Source organism: Emys orbicularis, chromosome 20 (assembly GCF_028017835.1).
Source record: "Emys orbicularis isolate rEmyOrb1 chromosome 20, rEmyOrb1.hap1, whole genome shotgun sequence".
Taxonomy (NCBI): Eukaryota; Metazoa; Chordata; order Testudines; family Emydidae; genus Emys; species Emys orbicularis.
In genome coordinates, this window is record NC_088702.1 from 13744259 (window position 1) to 13765189 (window position 20931).

At 56.2% G+C, this 20931-nt stretch overlaps 1 protein-coding gene across 1 annotated transcript; it reads right to left on the reverse strand.

Annotated features, from left to right (window-relative positions):
* Positions 1 to 920: 920 nt before the first annotated feature.
* On the reverse strand, positions 921 to 18060 carry PSMC4 (proteasome 26S subunit, ATPase 4). Its single transcript, XM_065419852.1, has 11 exons — positions 17949 to 18060; positions 6947 to 7045; positions 6269 to 6455; positions 6015 to 6161; positions 5543 to 5652; positions 5116 to 5209; positions 4615 to 4782; positions 3998 to 4074; positions 3483 to 3651; positions 1940 to 1995; positions 921 to 1098 (listed from the first exon to the last, which is right to left on the reverse strand). Exons 1-11 carry the CDS (start codon positions 17982 to 17984, stop codon positions 985 to 987), a joined length of 1257 nt encoding a protein of 418 aa, XP_065275924.1. The 5' UTR covers positions 17985 to 18060; the 3' UTR covers positions 921 to 984.
* Between the last annotated feature and the right edge of the window lie 2871 nt (positions 18061 to 20931).

The following is a 20931-nucleotide window of genomic DNA, read 5'->3' on the forward strand; positions in this document are numbered from 1 at the left end:
TAGGGCTGACCCTGCGTGGCTGTTATGACTTGGCACCGCGGATTGCTTGCTTGGTCCCATTGGCACTTTCTGAGCCAAGCGCCCTGGCAGAAAACACACCAGTGGCTCTAACACCCAGAGTGTACAGGAGACCCTTGTCCATCACCCCTGAGCCCCACACCCCTAGCTGGGTCAGTGCCCACTCAAAGCCAGCACTAGCCTCTCCTTCCTTTGCGGAGGTCTGGGAAATATCTGCCCCCCCTCAGCTGCGCACACATGGTCCCAACCAAGCCAGCAGGGATGCAACCAGTACAACAAATCATAATGGGCTCAGACCTTGCACCCCCCACTGCTGGGGGGGAAGAGGGCTGGGGAACTCAGGATAAGAGCCCCAGTGCTTGGGGAGAGGGGTCTGTGAGGCCAGGGAATACAGGGCAGAAGCCCTGTTGGTGGCGGTGGGGAGGAGGCTGGGATCTGGGGAACATGAACCGGAAGCCCCAGGGCTGTGGGTCTGGGGAACAGACCATACGGTACAACCCTGGCCTGGGCCCTCAGGGCTTCTCCAGCTGTTCCCTCTCTGCTCCCAGCATAGGCCTGGCCGTAGGCAGCGTTCCCAGCCCACTGCAGCCAGAGCCAGCTCTGCCCCCAGCATTGGGCAGGGGAGCTATGGGGGCAGCAGCTGCTATAGCGAAAGCCAGGGCAGCGCCTGCCTGGGACAGTTGGGCCCTTCGCTCTACCCCCCACCTGCCACCTCCAATCAGAGATTGGGGGCTGCCATACAGCACGGGGGGGCTGGTGGGAGCTGTCCAGGCTGCAGGGACAGACCCCTGCACTCCCCCAGAGGTGTAGGGCTGGGAAAGGGAGTGGTGGGATATTCGCCTGCTCCACACTCCCCCAAGGGCCCTAGGTCAGGCCACAAGGACAGACACCAGCACTCCCTGCAGAGGCATGGGGCTGGGTTTATTGCAGGGATTTCAAGCCTGCCCCACGCTCCCCCATGGCCCCTCATTTGTAGAACTCGTGCTCCTGCTCGTCCTTCTTGATAACTGTCTTGTATGCCTTCTCGAAGTCCTTGGCCAGGACGATGTAGCGGTTCTCCCGCACAGCCAGCATGCCGCCCTGTGCATACGGAGACACGTGTGAGGGGGCGCCGCTGGACGCAGTCACCCCCCAACCCTGGGCACACATGTGGGGATGCCACCGCCAGGCGCAGAGACCCCCACATCCTGCCCTGTGCACACGGGGACATGTGAGAGGGGGCGACGCCAGGCGCAGTGACCTCCCCATTCTGCCCTGTGCACACGCGTGGGGATGCTGCCACGAGGCCCAGTGACCCCCACATCCTGCCCTGTGCACACGCATGGGGATGCCGCCACGAGGCCCAGTGACCCCCACATCCTGCCCTGAGCACACGGGGGACATGTGAGAGGGGGCGACGCCAGGCGCAATGACCCCTGCCCACTATGTGCACATGTGTAGGGTGGTGACGCTGGACACAGTGGCCCCCCATCCCACCCTGTGCACATGGATGAGGAGGGGGACGCCAGGCGCAGTGACCACCCCCAATCCTGCCCTGTGCACAATGGACATATGCGTGGGAGGGGGGTGGTTCTGAGCACAGTGACCCCTCCTGCACACACAGGCATGCGTGGGGGGGCATGACACTGGGTGCAGTGACACCCCCCCATCCCATCATGTGCACACGTGTGTGTGTGGGGGGGGGGGGTTGCCAGGCACAGTGCCCCCCCACCCCATGCACATGCGCCCAGCAGCAGAGGACCCCGTAATCTCAGAGTCAGGGCTCCTTCAGCCTGCCACGCGGGGGTCCTGCTGGCTTGGGGGAGCAGTGGGGGATCCCCAGAAAAGGAGCAGGTTACAACACACACACCGCCACCCTCAGATATCACAGCCTGGGGCACGCAGGTGCCCTGCCCCATGGCCCCCAGCCCCCCGCACTCACCTCCTGGCAGATGGAGTTGATGTCAGCACCTGAGATCTTATCCGGCCGGGCCACATCTGGGGAGGAGTGAGGGAAATGTCTGCACAGCAGCTGAGCTGGACCATGGTGAGAGGGCCCCTGGGAGCCCCCGCCACTCCAAATCCTCCCCCACACACCAGGAGGCCAGAGAGGCTGCCAGGGCACTGTGGAGGGGGACCCTGATGGGCTTCTCCCAACCTAGGAGCAGGCGGGCTCCTCTGCCCCCTGCAGGGACACCAGCTCCCCAGAGGGATGGGATCGAGCTCGAGGGCCTGTGAGGCTCCTGGGTGGGCTGGGGGGAAGGGGGCAGATCGGCATGGTGACAAGCCCAGGGGACCCAGACAGGAGGAGCGGGCATGCTGGAGGCTAGAGTCAGAGGATGTATCTTTTGGCAAGTGCCCCCCCAACCCTTTCTGGACCCTGTGGATCCGGAGGCACAGGGAGGAGCCAGCTTCACCCCATCCCCCAGCTCCTGAGCGGAACCAGACAGCACCGGCTCGGCTATGCCAGGTTCCCCCTGCGAGTCCTGGGCCCTCCTGACTCATTACTTTGGCCTGCGGCCTGAGCCAGGCCCAACCCCCTGCCCTGTGGGCTGGTGTCCGTCTGCCCGCTCTCGATGAACCAATCAGTCCATATGCTGAGCCGGGCACTGCCCAGCAGGAGGCAGCCCCAGCCATGCCCTCTCCTGGTACTCTCCCTGTCCAGCCGCGTGTCAGAGGGGAACAGGATGGCTCCCAGCTGCCATGCCAGCCGCTGGGGCCTGACCCCACCCTGACCCCAGCCCTGGAGGTGGCCAGAAGACACCCCCTCCAGCCGGGACTGCCCAGGGAGAGGAGGGGTTCTTGGGTCAGTGCACCCCCTGCACTCTCCAGCCTGCGTGTGTGACACGGGGAGAGTGGGGCAGAGCTGTAGCCTAGGTCACTGGGTCAACCCCTTGTGGGGCAGCACAGGGCTGACGGGCACCTTCTTATGAGCTGGGCCCGAGACACCCCTTCCTCAGTGCCGGGCACCCAGTGGGACGCAGCCGCCCCACCTTCCCCCCCATGCCAGCCAATGGGATGCAGCCTCCCCGCCGTGCACCCCCATGCCAGCCAATGGGACGCAGCCTCCCCGCCGTGCACCCCCATGCCAGCCAGTGGGACGCAGCCGCCCCACCTTCCCCCCCATGCCAGCCAATGGGATGCAGCCTCCCCGCCGTGCACCCCCATGCCAGCCAATGGGACGCAGCTGCCCCACCTTACCCCCCCATGCCAGCCAATGGGACGCAGCCTCCCCGCCGTGCACCCCCATGCCAGCCAATGGGACGCAGCTGCCCCACCTTCCCCCCCATGCCAGCCAATGGGACGCAGCCTCCCCGCCATGCACCCCCATGCCAGCCAGCAGGATGCAGCCTCCCCCCTGTGCTAGGCACCCAGCGGGACACAGACTCCCTGCATGCCCCCCACTGCATGCTGGGCACCCAGCGGGACAGTCTTCCTGCTGTGCCACCCCTCCCCCCCCCCGTGCCGGGCTCCAGGCAGGATACAGTCCTCCAGGTCCACCTCCTCGGACAGGTTCATCTTGCTGGTGATGGTGGAGAAGATGAGGCGCTTCTGGCGCCGGTCGGGCAGGGGGAACTCGATCTTGCGGTCAAGGCGGCCAGGCCGCAGCAGGGCAGGGTCCAGTGTGTCTGCCCGGTTTGTGGCCATGATCACCTGGAGAACAGGAGCGTATGATCACCCCTCTGCCCATCCCCAATGGGGAGACTCAGCCCCCTGGGTCCTGCCCCCTCCAGCCTCGCTGAGACAGCAGTGCCCCATCCCCCCATCCAGCCCCCAACCCCTTCCAGCCTTGCTGGGACTGCAGTGCCCCATCCCCTCCCCGACACACACACTCCCTCCGGCCGCTGGGACAGCAGTACCCCATTCCCCCCACACCCCTCCAGCCTGGCTGGGACAGCAGTGCCCCATCCCCATTCAGCCCCCCACCTCCCACAGCCTCTGGGGGCTGGCACAGCAATGCCCGTCGTCACTCCACATCCCAGCCCCTGCTCTTCCGCACCTTGACGTTGACGTTCTGGTCAAAGCCGTCCATCTGGTTGAGCAGCTCCAGCAGGATGCGCTGCACCTCCCTGTCGGCTGGTGAGAGGGGCACAGCCTGGTGAGCGGGGCACCTGGAGAGCCAGCACAGGGCACGGACACCCCTGCCCCCACATTATCTACCCCCTCCCCCGTCCACCCCCTTCCCTCCAGCCCCTCCTCCCTCCCACCCCTTATCCCCTCCCCTCAATCGCCTGCCACTATTGTCCCCGCCCCATGCAACTCGGCTCTGCCCAGCACTGCCACCCCACAGTTGCACATCTCCGCCACTACCCCCAACCCTGCTGCCCCAACCTCCCTCGCAATCCCCACAGACCTGCCCACTCCTCACCCCACTGCCCACCATGGGACTGGCCAGAACCTGAGGAGTGAGGGGCTCACCCAAGTGTAACACTGACATCTACAAGGAGGGGGGTGGGGGCTGCAGCTCTCTGCTCCCCCCGCCTGCTGGGACTTGGGTCCAGTGCCCTAGAGGGGAGAGGCCCCATGTCCCATTCCCGCTCCCCTGAGCCAGCCCTGGGGCCAGACGGGAGATTGCGCCCCCAGAGGGGCGGGCCCAGTGCCCAACCTCCAGCTCACCCCCTGTCTGGGCGTCGAAGCGCTTGGTGGCGATGGCGTCAATCTCGTCTATGAAGATGATGGCGGGCGCGTTCTCCTTGGCCAGCCTGAAGACGTCCCGCACCATGCGCGGCCCCTCACCCAGGTACTTCTGCACAAACTCCGAGCCCACCACGCGGATGAAGGCAGCTGGACAGATGGGCAGACAGCATTAGTGCCCAGCTCCCCTGCAGGGCAGCAGCCCCCCTCCAGCCCTGGCCGTGACAGATGCCCCCCATGGGACAGGCACTCCCTGGGACAACCCACAGGCTCCCTGTGCCACACAACCCTGGCACCAGTCCCTGGCACCTGCAGCACCAACCCTCCTGGGCACAAAGCTGGAGCCTTTCCAGACCTTGAGCCGGGACCACAGGTCACCTGGCACCTTTGCACTATAGAACCCAGGCATCCTTGACAGACTCCCACGATACCAGCTGGGCACTGGTGCTCCCCCTTCCCCCCGCAGTCCAGCACCCTGCTCACCTGTGGTGTGATGGGCCACGGCTTTGGCCAGCATAGTCTTCCCACAGCCGGGGGGGCCGTACATCAGGACGCCGCGTGGGGGGTCAATGCCGATCTGAGCGGGACAGAGGGGGTTACTGGGGGCTCCCCCATCCCACCCTTGAGGAGCCCAGGAAGCTGGTGGGCTGGGGTCCTGACACCAGTCACACCCGTTGCAGCCCAGAGTCAAGGGTTCTGTGCCTCTCCGGATCTGACTGACTTGCCAACCCCAGCCCAGCCCCCGAGTGCACAGCCCTGAGGCCCCCAGGAGCCCTCCCAGCTGCAAGGCACAGTGAGACGAGCGCCCATGCTCAGCCTGCAGGACGAAGCTCAGCCCCAGCGCAGGGCACAGCCACCCAGGATGTAGTCCCAGCCGGCCCAGTCTCGCCCCCACCCCACACACACTCACCTGCTTGTAGAGCTCAAAGTGGGTGAGAGGCAGCTCCACGGCCTCCCTCACCTCCTGCTTCTGGATGTCCATCCCGCCGATGTCAGCGTACATCACGTCCGGTTTCTGATCTGTGGGCACACACCAGGGCTGAGCCCAGCATATCTAGGGGACGCATGCCTCCCCTACCCAGCACAGCCAGGGGAGCTCCGCTCCCCACAAAACCTACACCCCCTGCACGCACAGCACACCTAGGGGAACCACACCCCCCTGTCCAGCACAGCCAGGGGACCCCCACCTCCCCTGTCCAGCACTCCCTGCATGCCCAGCATGGGCGTGAGACCCATGTACGCCCATGGGACTGTGGCCACCCACACACCCGTGGGACCCTCAGCTGCCCAGCACAGCTGGGAGACCTCCGTCCCCATAGGCACTGGGCACGCTGCTCCCTGTGGCACCGGCTGCCCCTGGGGCTGGCGCAGGGAGCACCCACCTGATGTCAGCATCATAATGCTGCTGTCAGCCTCGGGTGGCAGCACATCCACCAGCGCGTTGCTGTGCTTGTGCAGGGCCACCGAAGCGTTGGGCTTCAGCAGCTCCCGGTCAATGGTGCTCAGGATCCGCACGTAGTAATTGGAGCCTGCGGGTGAGAGGCAGATGGGGGTAAGCTAGGCAAAGCCGGGGGCCGGACCCCTGTGCGCAGTTCCCCTCTCCCCCAATCCCCTTCCTCCAGCCCCCTAGCTGCACCTGTGGTAGAGCCCACAATGGCCGTGTTCTGGTCCACGGCCTCCAGGAACTGGCCGATGACCAGTGGGATGCTCTGGATGCGCTTCACCTCCTCCTGCGCGTGCAAGAACTCCTTCTTCAGGTTCTTCTGCTCGTCCTTGATGTACTCCTCCTGCACCTCCAGGAACTCCAGCTCCTGCTGCAGCTTCTATGGACGGACAGACAGAGCAGGGAGTAGGGGCTGTCTGTCTGCTCAGGTGCCTGCAGTAGCTGCTAGAGGAAGTGGCTCCACGGGCCGGGCACCAGGCAGCTCCCCGCTCAGCACTGCGGCTGGGTGCCCTGCAGGGAAGTGGGCTTCCAGGGGCACCGTGCAGCAGAGGGGAATGGGACTGGAAGAACCAAACCCACCGGAGGTTACTGGGGCCCAGATCTCCCAAGTCCCTGGTCTCGCGACCCTGGTCAGAAGTGTCATCAGATCCCAACTCCGGGCCAAGGGCACATGCTGCCCCCACCTCGGGGCCTGCCATCCCAGCCTGCCACCCACAGCTCCCGCCGAGGGCATCCCCTTCAGGGCCTGCCGTCCCAGCACCCCTATCCCCACCATCCGGTCCTAGGGTTGCTCCCACCCTGGGGCCTACCCTCCCCACACACCTCCCATCCAAGGGCAACCCTCTCCCGCCACCCCAGCCCCCAGCTCACCTTGTAGCGGCTGTAGAGATCCTCCAGGTCCTCGGGCTCCGGGGCAAGGAAGGACAGGCCAGTCTGGGGCCTGGAGATAGCCAGCACAGGCAGCTCATCCTAGGACAGCCACAGATAGGCAGGGTGAGAGCTGGACACCCCAGAGTGCCATGACCGCAGCTCAGGGGAGGGGTGAAGCTCCCTCTGAGCAGCGAAGGTCTCACATCCGATCTGATCCCACCCAGCTGCCGGGGAGCCAAGAACCAGGGCCCTGAGCCCAGCTGGGCAACAAGAGTCAGACACTCCCATCCCCCCCATCAGATAGGGATGGGGGGAACAAAGGGACTAGAGGGACACCAGAGATTTTCTGACTAATTTGAACGAATTCAAATCACCCGGGCCAGATGCTATTCACCCGAGGGTGCTGAAAGAATTAGCTGAAGAAATATCAGAGCCACTGGTGATAGCATTTGTAAATTAATGGATGACAGGAGAGGTCCTGGAACACTGGAGAAGGGCGAACGCAGTGCCCATATTTAAAAAGGGGGAAAAGAAGGAGCCAGGGAACTATAGACCACTCAGCCTGGCCTCAATACCTGGGAAGGTACTAGAGCAATGTATGAAACATTCCATTTGCGAACACCTGGAGGATGAAGGGGTGATCACCAGCAGCCAGTATGGATTTACCAAGAACAAATCACACCAAAAACAGCTTGATTTCCTTCTTTGACAGGATTTGGTGGATAGGAGGAATGCAGTGGAAATAATATACCTGGACTTCAGCAAGGCTTTTGATTAGGGCTGTCAAGCAATTAAAAATATTAATTGCGATTAATCGTGCTGTTAAATAATAATAGAATACCATTTGTTTAAATATTTTTGGGTGTTTTCTACATTTTCAAATATATTGATTTCAATTACAATACAGAATGCAAAGTGTATAGTGCTCACTTTATTTTTATTACAAATATTTGCACTGTAAAAAACAAGAAATATCTTTCAATTCACCTAATACAAGTAGTGTAGTGTAGTGTAGTGTAATCTCTTTATCATGAAAGTTGAAGTTACAAATATAGAATTATGTACAAAAAAACTGCATTCAAAAATAAAACAATGTAAAACTTTAGAGCCTACACGTTCACTCAGTCCTACTTCTTGTTCAGCCAATCGCTCCAACAGACAAGATTGTTTACATTTGCAGGATTTAATGCTGCCCATTTCTTGTTTACAATGTCACCTGAAAGTGAGAACTGGCATTGGCCTGGCACTTTGTAGCCAGCGTCGCAAGATATTTACGTGCCAGATGCGCTAAAGTTCACATGTCCCTTCATGCTTCGACCACCATTCCAGAGGACACGCGTCCATGCTTATGGCGGGTTCTGCTTGATAACGATCCAAAGCAGTGCGAACCGATGCATGTTCATTTTCATCATCTGAGTCAGATGCCACCAGGAGAAAGCTGATTTTCTTTTTTGGTGGTTCGAGTTCTGTAGTTTCTGCATTGGAAAGTGGCTCTTTTAAGACTTCTGAAAGCATGCTCCACACCTCGTCCCTCTCAGATTTTGGAAGGCAAGTTCAGATTCTTAAACCTTGGGTCAAGTGCTGTAGCTATCTTTAGAAATCTCACATTGGTACCTTCTTTGCATTTTGTCAAATCTGCAGTGAAAGTGTTCTTAAAACGAACAACATGTGCTGGGTCATCATCTGAGACTGGCATAACACGAAATATATGACAGAAAGCGGGTAAAACAGAACAGGAGACAAAACTCTCCTCCAAGGAGTTGAGTCACAAATTTAATTAATGCATTTTTTTTTTTTAAACAAGCATCATCAGCATGGAAGCATGACCTCTGGAATGGTGGTAGAAGCATGAAGGGGCATATGAATGTTTAGTATATCTGGCACGTAAATACCTTGCAATGACAGCTACAAGAGTGCCATGCGAACACCTGTTCTCACTTTCAGTCAACATTGTAAATGAGAAGCTGGCAGCTTTATTGCCCGTAAATGTAAACAAACTTGCTTGTCTTAGCAATTGGCTGAACAAGAAGTAGAACTCAGTGAACTTGTAAGCTCTAAAGTTTTACATTGTTTTGTTTTTTAGTGCAGTTGTGTAACAAAAAACCCCCGCAAGTTGCACTTTCATGATAAAGAAATTGCACTGCAGTACTTGTATGAGGTGAATTGAAAAATACTATTTCTTTTGTTTATAATTTTTATAGTGCAAATATTTGTAATAAAAAATAATATAAAGTGAGCACGGTATACTTTGTATTTTGTGTTGTAATTGAAATCAATATATTTGAAAATGTAGAAAAACATCCAAAAATATTGAAATAAATTTCAATTGGTATTCTATTGTTTAACAATGTGATTAAAACTGCAATTAATCATGATTCATTTTTTTAGTTAATCGTGTGAGTTAACTGCGATTAATCGAGAGCCCTACTTTTGACACAGTCCCACATGACAGTCTGATAAGTAAGCTGGAGAAATGCAGGCTCGATAGAACTACCATTGAGTGGATACATAATTGGTTAAACAACCGCAAACAAAGAGTAACTATTAATGGAACGATGTCAGATTGGAAGGAGGTATCAAGTGGGGTTCCACAGGGATCTGTTCTGGGTCCAGTGTTTAACATCTTTATTAATGACTCAGAAGTAGAAATAGAGAGCATACTGATCAAATTTGCAGATGACACAAAGCGGGGGTTGGTGGGTGTGGGGGTTTGCAAAAACTTTGGAGGATAGATCTAAAATTCAGAGGGATCTTGATAAATTGGAGAACTGGGCTATAGGCAACAAAATGAAATTCAACAAAGACAAATGTCAGGTGCTACACTTAGGGAAGAAAATCCAAATGCACACATACAGAATGGGGGATTACTGGCTTGGCAGCAGCATTGCTGAGAAGAATCTGGGAGCTGTGGTGGATCACAACCTCAACATGAATCAGCAATGCAATGTGGTTGCAAAAAAAAAGCAAATGCAATTTGGGGTTGCATTAACAGACGCCCAGCATGCAAGTCATGGGAGGTAACAGTACCACTCTACTTGGTGCTGGTTAGGCCTCAGCTGGAGTACTGTGTTCAGTTTTGGTCACCAATGTATAGAAAGGATGTAGAGAAACTGGAAATGATCCAGAGGTGAGCGACAAAGATGATCAAAGCGATGGACTGCAAACCATCTGAGCAAAGGCTGAAGGAATGGGTAGATGTAGTTTGGAAAAGAGGAGATTAAGTGGGGAACATGATAGTGGTCTTCAACTACTTGAAAGGCTGCCATAAAAAAAGATGGAGAACAGTTGCTCTCTCTTGCCATGGAAGGCAGGACAAGAGGCAACGGGTTCAAACTACAGCACAGTAGATTTATATTAAATCTGAGGAAAAACTTCCTAACAGTAAAAAACAGTGGGACAATGGAACAGACACCTAGGGAAGTTGTGGAAGTTCCTTCACTGGAGGTTTTCAAAAGGAGGCTGGAGCCATCTGTCTTGGATGGTTTAGACACAACAAATCCTGCATCTTGGCAGGTGCTTAGACTAGATGACCCCTGCGGTCCCTTCTAGCCCTATAAGTCTAGATAGGTCAAATAGCAGAGAGAAATAGGAGTGAGGCCTAGTGGTTAGTGCAGAACTCCTGGGTTCTACCCCTGGCTCGGAAGGGGGTATAGTGGTTAGAGCAGGGAGGCTGTGAATCAGAACAGATAAAAATTGATTTTTAATTAGTTTTTCAAAATCTAAATTGGATTTTTTATTTAAATTAAATTCCGGTTAAGAAAAATGAATCAATTTTAAAATAAATTTGAAATAGACATCTTATGTTATGTCCTAATTTTACTATATTCTATTGAAATAATTGAATTACAATTATCCAATGTTAAGCAGTACACGTTTGCTGATATATTCTATAGAACAGTTGTTTTCAAACTTTTTTTCTAGTGACCCAGTTGAAGAAAACTGTTGATGGCCGCGACCCAGTGGAGTTGGGGATGGGGGGTTTGGGGTGAGGGAGGGGCTCAGGGCTGGGACAGGGTTGGAGTGCAGGGGTGAGGGCTGCAGAGTGGGGCTCGGAATGAGGGGTTCAGGTTGTGGGAGGGGGCTCTGGGCTAGGTCTTGGGGTGCAGGAGGGGGCCAGGGCTCTAGGCTGGGGGTGCAGGCTCTGGGCTGGGGATGAGGAGTTTGGGTGCAGGAGGGGGCTCAGGGCTGGGCCAGGGGGTTGGGGTGCAGGAGGAGCTTAGGGCTCTGGGGTGGGGCCAGGGATGAGGGATTTGGGGTGCAGGAAGGGGCTCCAGGTTTGGGGGGGCTCAGGGCTGGAGATTTGGGCATGGGGTTACCTCAGATGGCTCCCAGTCAGCAGCGCAGCTGGGGTGCTAAGGCAGGCTTCCTGCCTATCCTGGCACTGTGGACCATGCTGTGCCCCGGAAACAGCCAGTAGCAGGTCTGGTTCCTAAGTGGAGGCACACAAGCCTGCCTAGGAGCCGGACCTGCTGCTGGCCACTTCCAGGGCGCAGCGCAGCATCAGAACAGGTAGCGAGTAAGCTGCCTTAGCCGGGCAGCACTGCCGACAGGACTTTTAACAGCCCGGTCGGCAGTGCTGACCAGTGCCTTACATTCCGAAACCCAGTACTGGGATGTGACCCGCAGTTTGAAAACCACTGCTCTAGAAAGTCAGGCCACCAAACCAGTAAAAGTCAATGGCTGGAACTAGAGTTTGGGAGAGGGCTAAACCAGCCTTTGCTGCAGCGCAGAGACGACATTACCCTCAATGCAGTTCATTCATTAACCAGTTTACTCCACATTAAGAAACCAAATGGGAGTTTAAAAAAGCAGGAAAGCTTGTTTTTCTCTTCCAGTCTATGAATACAAGCGAGCTGAGAGAGGACCAGCTGAGTGGCGAACAGCAGAGGGAGTTTGACTGGGAGTTCGCCTGGGGAGAGCCCACTGAGACATTCAACTTGCAGGCTCCTCTGAGTAGTTGCTGCAGCAGCTGAGGAAGCTCTTAGAAGGAAGGTGCTATGGATGGTGAGCGATCAGCTGTTGTGAGCTGCAGGGGATGTGCCATGTTTGTTTTTCTTCCACAGGAAACAAACGACTTTGTCTGTACAAAGTGCAAGCTGGTCTCCACATTGGAAGAGAAGGTTCAAGGTCTGGAGAAACAAGTATTGACCCTGCGTTGCATAAGAGAAAATGAAGATTTCCTGGACAGACGTCAGGATTTGCTTCTACGGGCACAACATTCTGAAGAATCAGAGTAGGCTGCACAGCGGGGACAGAGGGATGGTGAAGAAATTTGGCAGCATGTCACCTCCAGAAGAAGCAAGAGGAGCGTCCATGTACCAGCAATGCAGATACAGGTGAGCAACCGTTTTCATGTTCTTTCCACAGGTACTAATGTGGAGAGTGGATTAGATGATACATCTGAGGGAAGGGAGCTGAAGGAGACTCCACCGATTGGAAGGCATGGGATGCCCTGTCCTAGGGATGGGGGTTCCATGACCACTGCTGCCAAGAGAAGGAGGTGGGTGGAGGTGGTTGGGGACTCCCTCCTCAGGGGGACTGAGTCATCTATCTGCCGTCCAGACCGGGAAAACCGAGAAGTGTGCTGCTTGCCAGGAGCTAGGATTCACGATGTGACGGAGAGACTGCCAAGACTCATCAAGCCCTTGGATCACTACCCCTTCCTGCTTCTCCACATGGGCACCAATGATACTGCCAAGAATGACCTTGAGCGGATCACTGCAGACTACGTGGCTCTGGGAAGAAGGATAAAGGAGTTTGAGGCGCAAGTGGTGTTCTCAGTCCATCCTCCCTGTGGAAGGAAAAGACCAGGGTAGAGACCGTCGAATCGTGGAGGTCAACGAATGGCTATGCAGGTGGTGTCGGAGAGAAGGCTTTGGATTTTTGACCATGGGATGGTGTTCCAAGAAGGAGGAGTGCTAGGCAGAGACGGGCTCCACCTAACGAAGAGAGGGAAGAGCATCTTCGCAAGCAGGCTGGCTGACCTACTGAGGAGGGCTTTAAACTAGGTTCACCGGGGGAAGGATACCAAAGCCCTGTGGTAAGTGGGGAAGTGGGATACTGGGAGGAAGCACGAGCAGGAGAGCGCAAGAGGGGAGGACTCCTGCCTCATACTGAGAAAGCGGGACGATCAGCGAGTTATCTTAAGTGCCTATACACAAATGCAAGAAGCCTGGGAAACAAGCAGGGAGAACTGGAAGTCCTGGCACAGTCAAGGAACTATGATGTGATTGGAATAACAGACTTGGTGGGATAACTCACATGACTGGAGTACTGTCATGGATGGATATAAACTGTTCAGGAAAGACAGGCAGGGCAAAAAATGTGGGGGAGTTGCATTGTATGTAAGAGAGCAGTATGACTGCTCAGAGCTCCGGTATGAAACTGCAGAAAAACCTGAGGGTCTCTGGATTAAGTTTAGAAGTGGGAGCAACAAGGGTGATGTCGTGGTGGGAGTCTGCTATAGACCACCAGACCAGGGGGATGAGGTGGACGAGGCTCTCTTTCAACAACTAACAGAAATTACTAAATCACAGGCCCTGGTTCTCATGGGGGACTTCAATCACCCTGCTATCTGCTGGGAGAGCAATACAGCAGTGCACAGACAACCCAGGAAGTTTTTGGAAAGTGTAGGGGACAATTTCCTGGTGCAAGTGCTAGAGGAACCAACTAGGCGCAGAGCTCTTCTTGACCTGCTGCTCACAAACAGGGAAGAATTAGTAGGGGAAGCAAACGTAGATGGGAACCTGGGAGGCAGTGACCATGAGATGGTCAAGTTCAGGATCCTGACACAAGGAAGAAAGGAGAGCATCAGAACACGGACCCTGGACTTCAGAAAAGCAGACTTTGACTCCCTCAGGGAACTGATGGGCAGGATCCCCTGGGAGGATAACATGAGGGGGAAAGGAGTCTGGGAGAGCTGGCTGTATTTTAAAGAATCCTTATTGAGGTTGCAGGAACAAACCATCCCGATGTGTAGAAAGAATAGTAAATATGGCAGGCGACCAGCTTGGCTTAACAGGGAAATCCTTGCTGATCTTAAACACAAAAAAGAAGCTTACAAGAAATTGAAGATTGGACAAATAACCAGGGAGGAGTATAAAAATATTGCTCAGGCATGAAGGAGTGAAATCAGGAAGGCCAAATTACACTTGGAGTTGCAGCTAGCAAGAGATGTTAAGAGTAACAAGAAGGATTTCTTCAGGTATGTTAGCAACAAGAAGGTGGTCAAGGAAAGTGTGGGCCCCTTATTGAACGAGGGAGGCAACCTAGTGACAGAGGATGTGGAAAAAGCTAATGTACTCAATGCTTTTTCTGCCTCTGTCTTCACGAACAAGGTCAGCTCCCAGACTACTGCACTGGGCAGCACAGCATGGGGAGGAGGTGACCAGGCCTCTGTGGAGAAAGAAGACTATTTAGAAAAGCTGGATGAGCACAAGTCCATGGGGCCGGATGTGCTGCATCCGAGGGTGCTAAAGGAGTTGGCGGATGTGATTGCGGAGCCATTGGCCATTATCTTTGAAAACTCATGGCGATCGGGGGAGGTCCCGGATGACTGGAAAAAGGCTAATGTAGTGCCCATCTTTAAAAAAGGGAAGAAGGAGGATCCGGGGAACTACAGACCAGTCAGCCTCACCTCAGTCCCTGGAAAAATCATGGAGCAGGTCCTCAAGGAATCAATTCTGAAGCACTTAGAGGAGAAGAAAGTGATCAGGAACAGTCAGCATGGATTCACTAAGGGCAAGTCATGCCTGACTAATCTAATTGCCTTCTATGATGAGATAACTGGCTCTGTGGATGAGGGGAAAGCAGTGGACATGTTATTCCTTGACTTTAGCAAAGCTTTTGATACGGTCTCCCACAGTATTTTTGCCGGCAAGTTAAAGAAGCATGGGCTGGATGAATGGACTATAAGGTGGATAGAAAGCTGGTTAGATCGTCGGGCTCAATGGGTAGTGATCAATGGCTCCATGTCTAGCTGGTAGCCGGTATCAAACGGAGTGCCCCAAAGGTCAGTCCTGGGGCCGGTTTTTTTCAATATCTTCATTAATGATCTGGAGGATGGCGTGGATTGCACCCTCAGCAAGTTTGCAGATGACACTAAACTGGGAGGAGTGGTAGATATGCTGGAGGGTAGGGGTACGATACAGAGGGACCTAGACAAATTAGAGGATTGGTCCAAAAGAAATCTGATGAGGTTCAACAAGGACAAGTGCAGAGTTCTGCACTTAGGACGGAAGAATCCCATGCACTGCTACAGACTAGGGACCGAATGGCTAGGCAGCAGTTCTGCAGAAAAGGACCTAGGGGTTACAGTGGACAAGATGAGCTGACAGTGTGCCCTTGTTGCCAAGAAGGCTAACGGCATTTTGGGCTGTATAAGTAGGGGCATTGCCAGCAGATCGAGGGACGTTGTCATTCCCCTCTATTCGACATTGGTGAGGCCTCATCTGGAGTACTGTGTCCAGTTTTGGGCCCCACACTACAAGAAGGATATGGAAAAATTGGAAAGAGTCCAGCGGAGGGCAACAAAAATGATTAGGGGGCTGGAGCATATGACTTATGAGGAGAAGCTGAGGGAACTGGGATTGTTTAGTCTGCAGAAGAGAAGAATGAGGGGGGATTTGATAGCTGCTTTCAACTACTTGAAAGGGGGTTTCAAAGAGGATGGATCTAGACTGTTCTCAGTGGTACCCGATGACAAAACAAGGAGTAATGGTCTCAAGTTGCAGTGGGGGAGGTTTAGGTTGGATATTAGGAATAACTTTTTCACTAGGAGGGTGGTGAAGCACTGAAATGGGTTACCTAGGGAGGTGGTGGAATCTCCTTCCTTAGAGGTTTTTAAGGTCAGGCTTGACAAAGCCCTGGCTGGGATGATTTAATTGGGGATTGGTCCTGCTTTGAGCAGGGGGTTGGACTAGATGACCTCCTGAGGTCCCTTCCAACCCTGATATTCTATGATTCTATGACAAGATCTATTAGCTCTAACATCTTGAAGTAGTGCACTACGCAGGACTTTTTAAATCCTGCTCCAGCTATTATGGCAGCGGGTCCATGCAACTCTACACTAGTCCTGCCCAAGGCTCTATCTTTACACTGACAGGAAACAATCAGTACAATTTACTAGCTACAGAACAGTAGCTGTTTAACAGTTTCGGCAGCTGGTTATCTAGCTAAATAAACCATTTATTAACTCAGCTAACTTTTAAGGCAAAACATGGTTCAATAACTCTTTCCCCCTGAGTATCCAGAATGTTTATGGTAGTTTTAGTTAATAAATAAATCTAAAATGCTGAGTTTGTACATTTCAGTGGAATTTGAATTGCCATCAAATGGGGTAAAAACATATACATTAATAATCTAGAAAAGAAATGAAATATTCTCTACATACTAACATCATAAAAAAATGGAGAAACTAAGAATCTGAATAAATGCAAATTAAGCTCCCTAGTGACTCTGGGTTGGACCCTCGGCTCTGAGAGGGGAGGGAAGAAGTAGAGGAGCCCATACTCTTAGGTTCCATGCCTGGTGGGGGGGGGGGGGGAAGGGAGGAGGGGAGCCCAGACTCCTGGGTCCCATGCCCGGATCGGGCGGTGGAGATTGGGGAGGGGGAAGCAGCTCGGACTCCTGGGTCCCATGCCCGGATCGGGCGGTGGAGGTTGGGGAGGGGGAAGAAGCCCGGACTCCTGGGTCCCATGCCCGGATCGGGCGGTGGAGGTTGGGGAGCGGGAAGGAGCCCGGACTCCTGGGTCCCATGCCCGGATCGGGCGGTGGAGGTTGGGGAGGGGGAAGAGCCCGGAGTCCTGGGCTCCATGCCCGGATCGGGCGGTGGAGGTTGGGGAAGGGGAAGGAGCCCGGACTCCTGGGTCCCATGCCCGGATCGGGCGGTGGAGGTTGGGGAAGGGGAAGGAGCCCGGACTCCTGGGTCCCATGCCCGGATCGGGCGGTGGAGGTTGGGGAAGGGGAAGGAGCCCGGACTCCTGGGTCCCATGCCCGGATCGGGCGGTGGAGGTTGGGGAGGGGGAAGGAGCCCGGACTCCTGGGTCCCATGCCCGGATCGGGCGGTGGAGGTTGGGGAGGGGGAAGAGCCCGGACTCCTGGGTCCCATGCCCGGATCGGGCGGTGGAGGTTGGGGAGGGGGAAGAGCCCGGACTCCTGGGTTCCATGCCCGGATCGGGCGGTGGAGGTTGGGGAGGGGGAAGAGCCCGGACTCCTGGGTCCCATGCCCGGATCGGGCGGTGGAGGTTGGGGAGGGGGAAGAGCCCGGACTCCTGGGTCCCATGCCCGGATCGGGCGGTGGAGGTTGGGGAGGGGGAAGAGCCCGGACTCCTGGGTTCCATGCCCGGATCGGGCGGTGGAGGTTGGGGAGGGGGAAGGAGCCCGGACTCCTGGGTCCCATGCCCGGATCGGGCGGTGGAGGTTGGGGAGGGGGAAGAGCCCGGACTCCTGGGTCCCATGCCCGGATCGGGCGGTGGAGGTTGGGGAGGGGGAAGAGCCCGGACTCCTGGGTTCCATGCCCGGATCGGGCGGTGGAGGTTGGGGAGGGGGAAGAGCCCGGACTCCTGGGTCCCATGCCCGGATCGGGCGGTGGAGGTTGGGGAGGGGGAAGAGCCCGGACTCCTGGGTTCCATGCCCGGATCGGGCGGTGGAGGTTGGGGAGGGGGAAGGAGCCCGGACTCCTGGGTCCCATGCCCGGATCGGGCGGTGGAGGTTGGGGAGGGGGAAGAGCCCGGACTCCTGGGTCCCATGCCCGGATCGGGCGGTGGAGGTTGGGGAGGGGGAAGAGCCCGGACTCCTGGGTTCCATGCCCGGATCGGGCGGTGGAGGTTGGGGAGGGGGAAGAGCCCGGACTCCTGGCCAGGCCGCAGTGACTCGGCATCTCCCCAGGTGCATGGCGGCCAGCCGGGCGCGCAACCCGGAGGGGGGGAACCGGAGCTAGTCCGAGCGGAGCGGGGCCGGGGATCCCTGAGCCGCCCCCCGCCGGGTCCCCCTGTACCAGCACCTGGGTTTTCTCCACCAAGATCCCGATTTCCTCCATCTTCCCTCCGCCAGAGATACCTCGGGCCGCCCCGGGGCTGCTGGGAGTTGGAGATGCTCCCCTAGGCGCGGGGGCTGCTGGGAGCCGTAGTTCCCCCGGCGCGGGGGCTGCTGGGAGCTGGAGTCCTCACCACGACCCGATATGGGTTTGTCCCTCCCAGCGACAAAACACGCACAGCCCCGCCCATCACCTGCGTGCACGGTTAGCCGCCCAGTGCAACGAGTCAGAGCCGGGAGCCGCCCCAGTGACAGGTCCAGGCTCTGTGCAGACTCAGGCAGTGTGGCTGACACCCACAGCAGCTGCCCTCTCTCCAGGCAGTCGGTCCAGGCTCTGGCACAGAGGTGGGCAAACTACAGCCCGCGGGACCGTCCTGCCCAGCCCCCGAGTTCCTGGCCCAGGAGCAGGGCCGGCGCAACCCATTAGGCAACCTAGGCGGTCGCCTAGGGCACTAACATTTGGGGGGCGGCGACCGCGGCAGCCGGAACTTCGGCCGCCCCAGTCGTTGGCAGTATTTCGGGGGTGGGACCTTCCGCCGCCTAGGGCGGAAAAAAGGCTGGCGGCCCTCCTGCCCGGGAGGCTCGCTGCCGGCCCCTCCCCGGCTGTCCCCCCTCCCCCACAGCCTCAGCTTGCTCGCTCTGCCACCGGCGCAATACTTTGGGCAGCGGGGCTGTGAGCTCCTGGGGCAGCGCAGCTGCAGAGCCCGGCCTGACCCGGTCTCTGAGCTGCGTGGTGGCGGCAGCGGTGTGGCCTGGCTCCAGCCGGGCGGTGTGGCTGTAGCGCCGCCAGCCACCGGTGCTCCAGGCAGCGCAGTAAGGGGGCACAGAGCGGGGGGGTTGGATAGAGGGCCGGGGAGTTCAGGGTGGTGGTCAGGGGCGGGGGTGTGGAGGGTGGTCGGGGGGGGGGGAACAGGGGGTTGAATGGGGGCAGGGGTCCCCGGGGGGCAGTCAGGAAGGATGGGGGGGGTTGGATGGGGCGGCAGGGGACAGGGAGAAGGGGTGGTTGGATGGGGCAAGGGGAGTCCGGGGGCAGTCAGGGGACAGGGAGCGGGGGGGGGGTGGATGGGGCAGGGGTGGTTGGATGGAACAGGAGTCCTGGGGGGGCAGGGGCGATAGGAGGTGGGGCCCGGGCCATGACCCACTCCCCTAACCGGCCCTCCATACAATTTATTAAACCCGATGCGGCCCTCAGGCCAAAAAGTTTGCCCGCCCCTGCTCTGGCAAGACTCAGGTAGCGTCGCTGACACCTGGGGCAGCTGCCCCCTGTCACGGACTCACAGGTCGTGCCCACTCTTGGCCCCGTGCGGTCCCTGAGGGGAACCCCCTTCAGTGTGACAGCACTTCTCGGGGGTCCACTCTCTCTCAGGGGTTAAGTCCCTCCACCTTCTGGAACCGCATCTCTCTGAACCTTAGCACATTTGTCTCTCGCTGTGGGCCCCCTCAGGGAGTCCACTCGCTCTGGACCCCCGGGGCCTCCACTCCCAGAGGGAATAATGCAATCCTGATCTCTAGACTGGAGTGACTCTCAGCCAACATAAAACAGGACGGTTTATTGAGCGTCTGAACACAGCATAGGAAACTCTCAGGGCCTCAGGCCTGGCCTCCCTCAGCACAGAACATCTAAATCTCTCCTGCATCCAGGTGGGCTCTGCCTGCTCTCTCTCTCCAGCCCAGAGCCCCCCTGCTTCCCAGCTGGGCATCTGATATCACCTCCCCCAAGCCCAGCCTCTGTCCATTGTCTTCTATCCAGATAAACAGGGTCGCCTGGGCCTCCTCTCCTCTCAGCAGTCCTCTGTCCCCCTCTGGCTGGAACCGGCTGGTCCGGTCACCTGGGTCCTCTCTTCGCAGCCCATTGTCCTCCCACTGGCCAGAACTGTCTTTGACTCCCAAGCTGGGCCTCCCGGTCACCAGTCGCTGGGGTATCCATTCTCCAGGCCATTGGCTGGGGTTCCAAGTTCCCTCACTGGTCCTCTGTAACAACAAACTCCCTCTCCCATCATCTCATTAAACCAGTAACACCCACAGAAACTGCGTCCCACCCACACTGCATGCAAACCATTGAAAAAAACAAGAAACCCCCCCACTTCATCACATCTCTCCTCCCTTCAAGTCTGAACTGAGCGGGGTCACTTAGCCAGTGACCTGGAGAAGTTCACGGCCCCCGTCCTGTGACAAAGCAGCGGCTATAACATTGGCACTCCCCCTCACATGGACCACATCCATGTCATAACCCTGGAGGAGCAGGCTCCATCTCCACAGCTTGGTATTAACCCCTTTAATTTGCTGCCGCCATGTCAGGGGCGAAAGGTCAGTGTACACAGTGAAGCGCTGCCCAAATAGATATGGCTGCAGCTTTTTAACGGCCCACACCATGGCCAGGCATTCCTTCTCTACGGCCACATAGTGCTTGTCATAACTATAAAGGGAAGGGTAACAGCTCTCCTTTGTACAATACTATAAAATCCCTCCTGGCCAGAGACTCCAAAATCCTTTTACCTGTAAAGGGTTAAGAAGCTCAGGTAACCTGGCTGACACCTGACCCAAAGGACCAATAAGGGGATAAGATGCTTTCAAATCTTGGTGGGGGGAAGGTTTTTGTTTGTGCTCTTTGTTTTGGTGGTAGTTCGCTCTTGGGACTAAGAGGGACCAGACATCAATCCATGCTCTCCAAATCTTTCTGAACAAGTCTCTCATATTTCAAACTTGTAAGTAAACAGCCAGGCAAGGCGTGTTAGTTTTATCTTTGTTTTCTCAACTTGTAAATGTACCTTTTACTAGGGTGTTTACCTCTGTTTGCTGTAACTTTGAACCTAAGGCTAGAGGGGGTTCCTCTGGGCTCTTTAAGTTTGATTACCCTGTAAAGTTATTTTCCATCCTGATTTTACAGAGATGATTTTTACCTTTTTCTTTAATTAAAAGCCTTCTTTTTAAGAACCTGATTGATTTTTCCT

Bases quoted from the DNA above. Each gene is read 5' to 3' on its own strand.
- PSMC4 (XM_065419852.1), bottom strand. From the start codon at position 17,984: ATGGAGGAAATCGGGATCTTGGTGGAGAAAACCCAG. The intron at 6,456-6,946 runs GTGAGCTGGGGG...GTCCGTCCATAG, and splicing joins ATCTCTACAGCCGCTACAAG to AAGCTGCAGCAGGAGCTGGA. The intron at 3,652-3,997 runs GTGCGGAAGAGC...CCTGTTCTCCAG, and splicing joins ACCAGAACGTCAACGTCAAG to GTGATCATGGCCACAAACCG.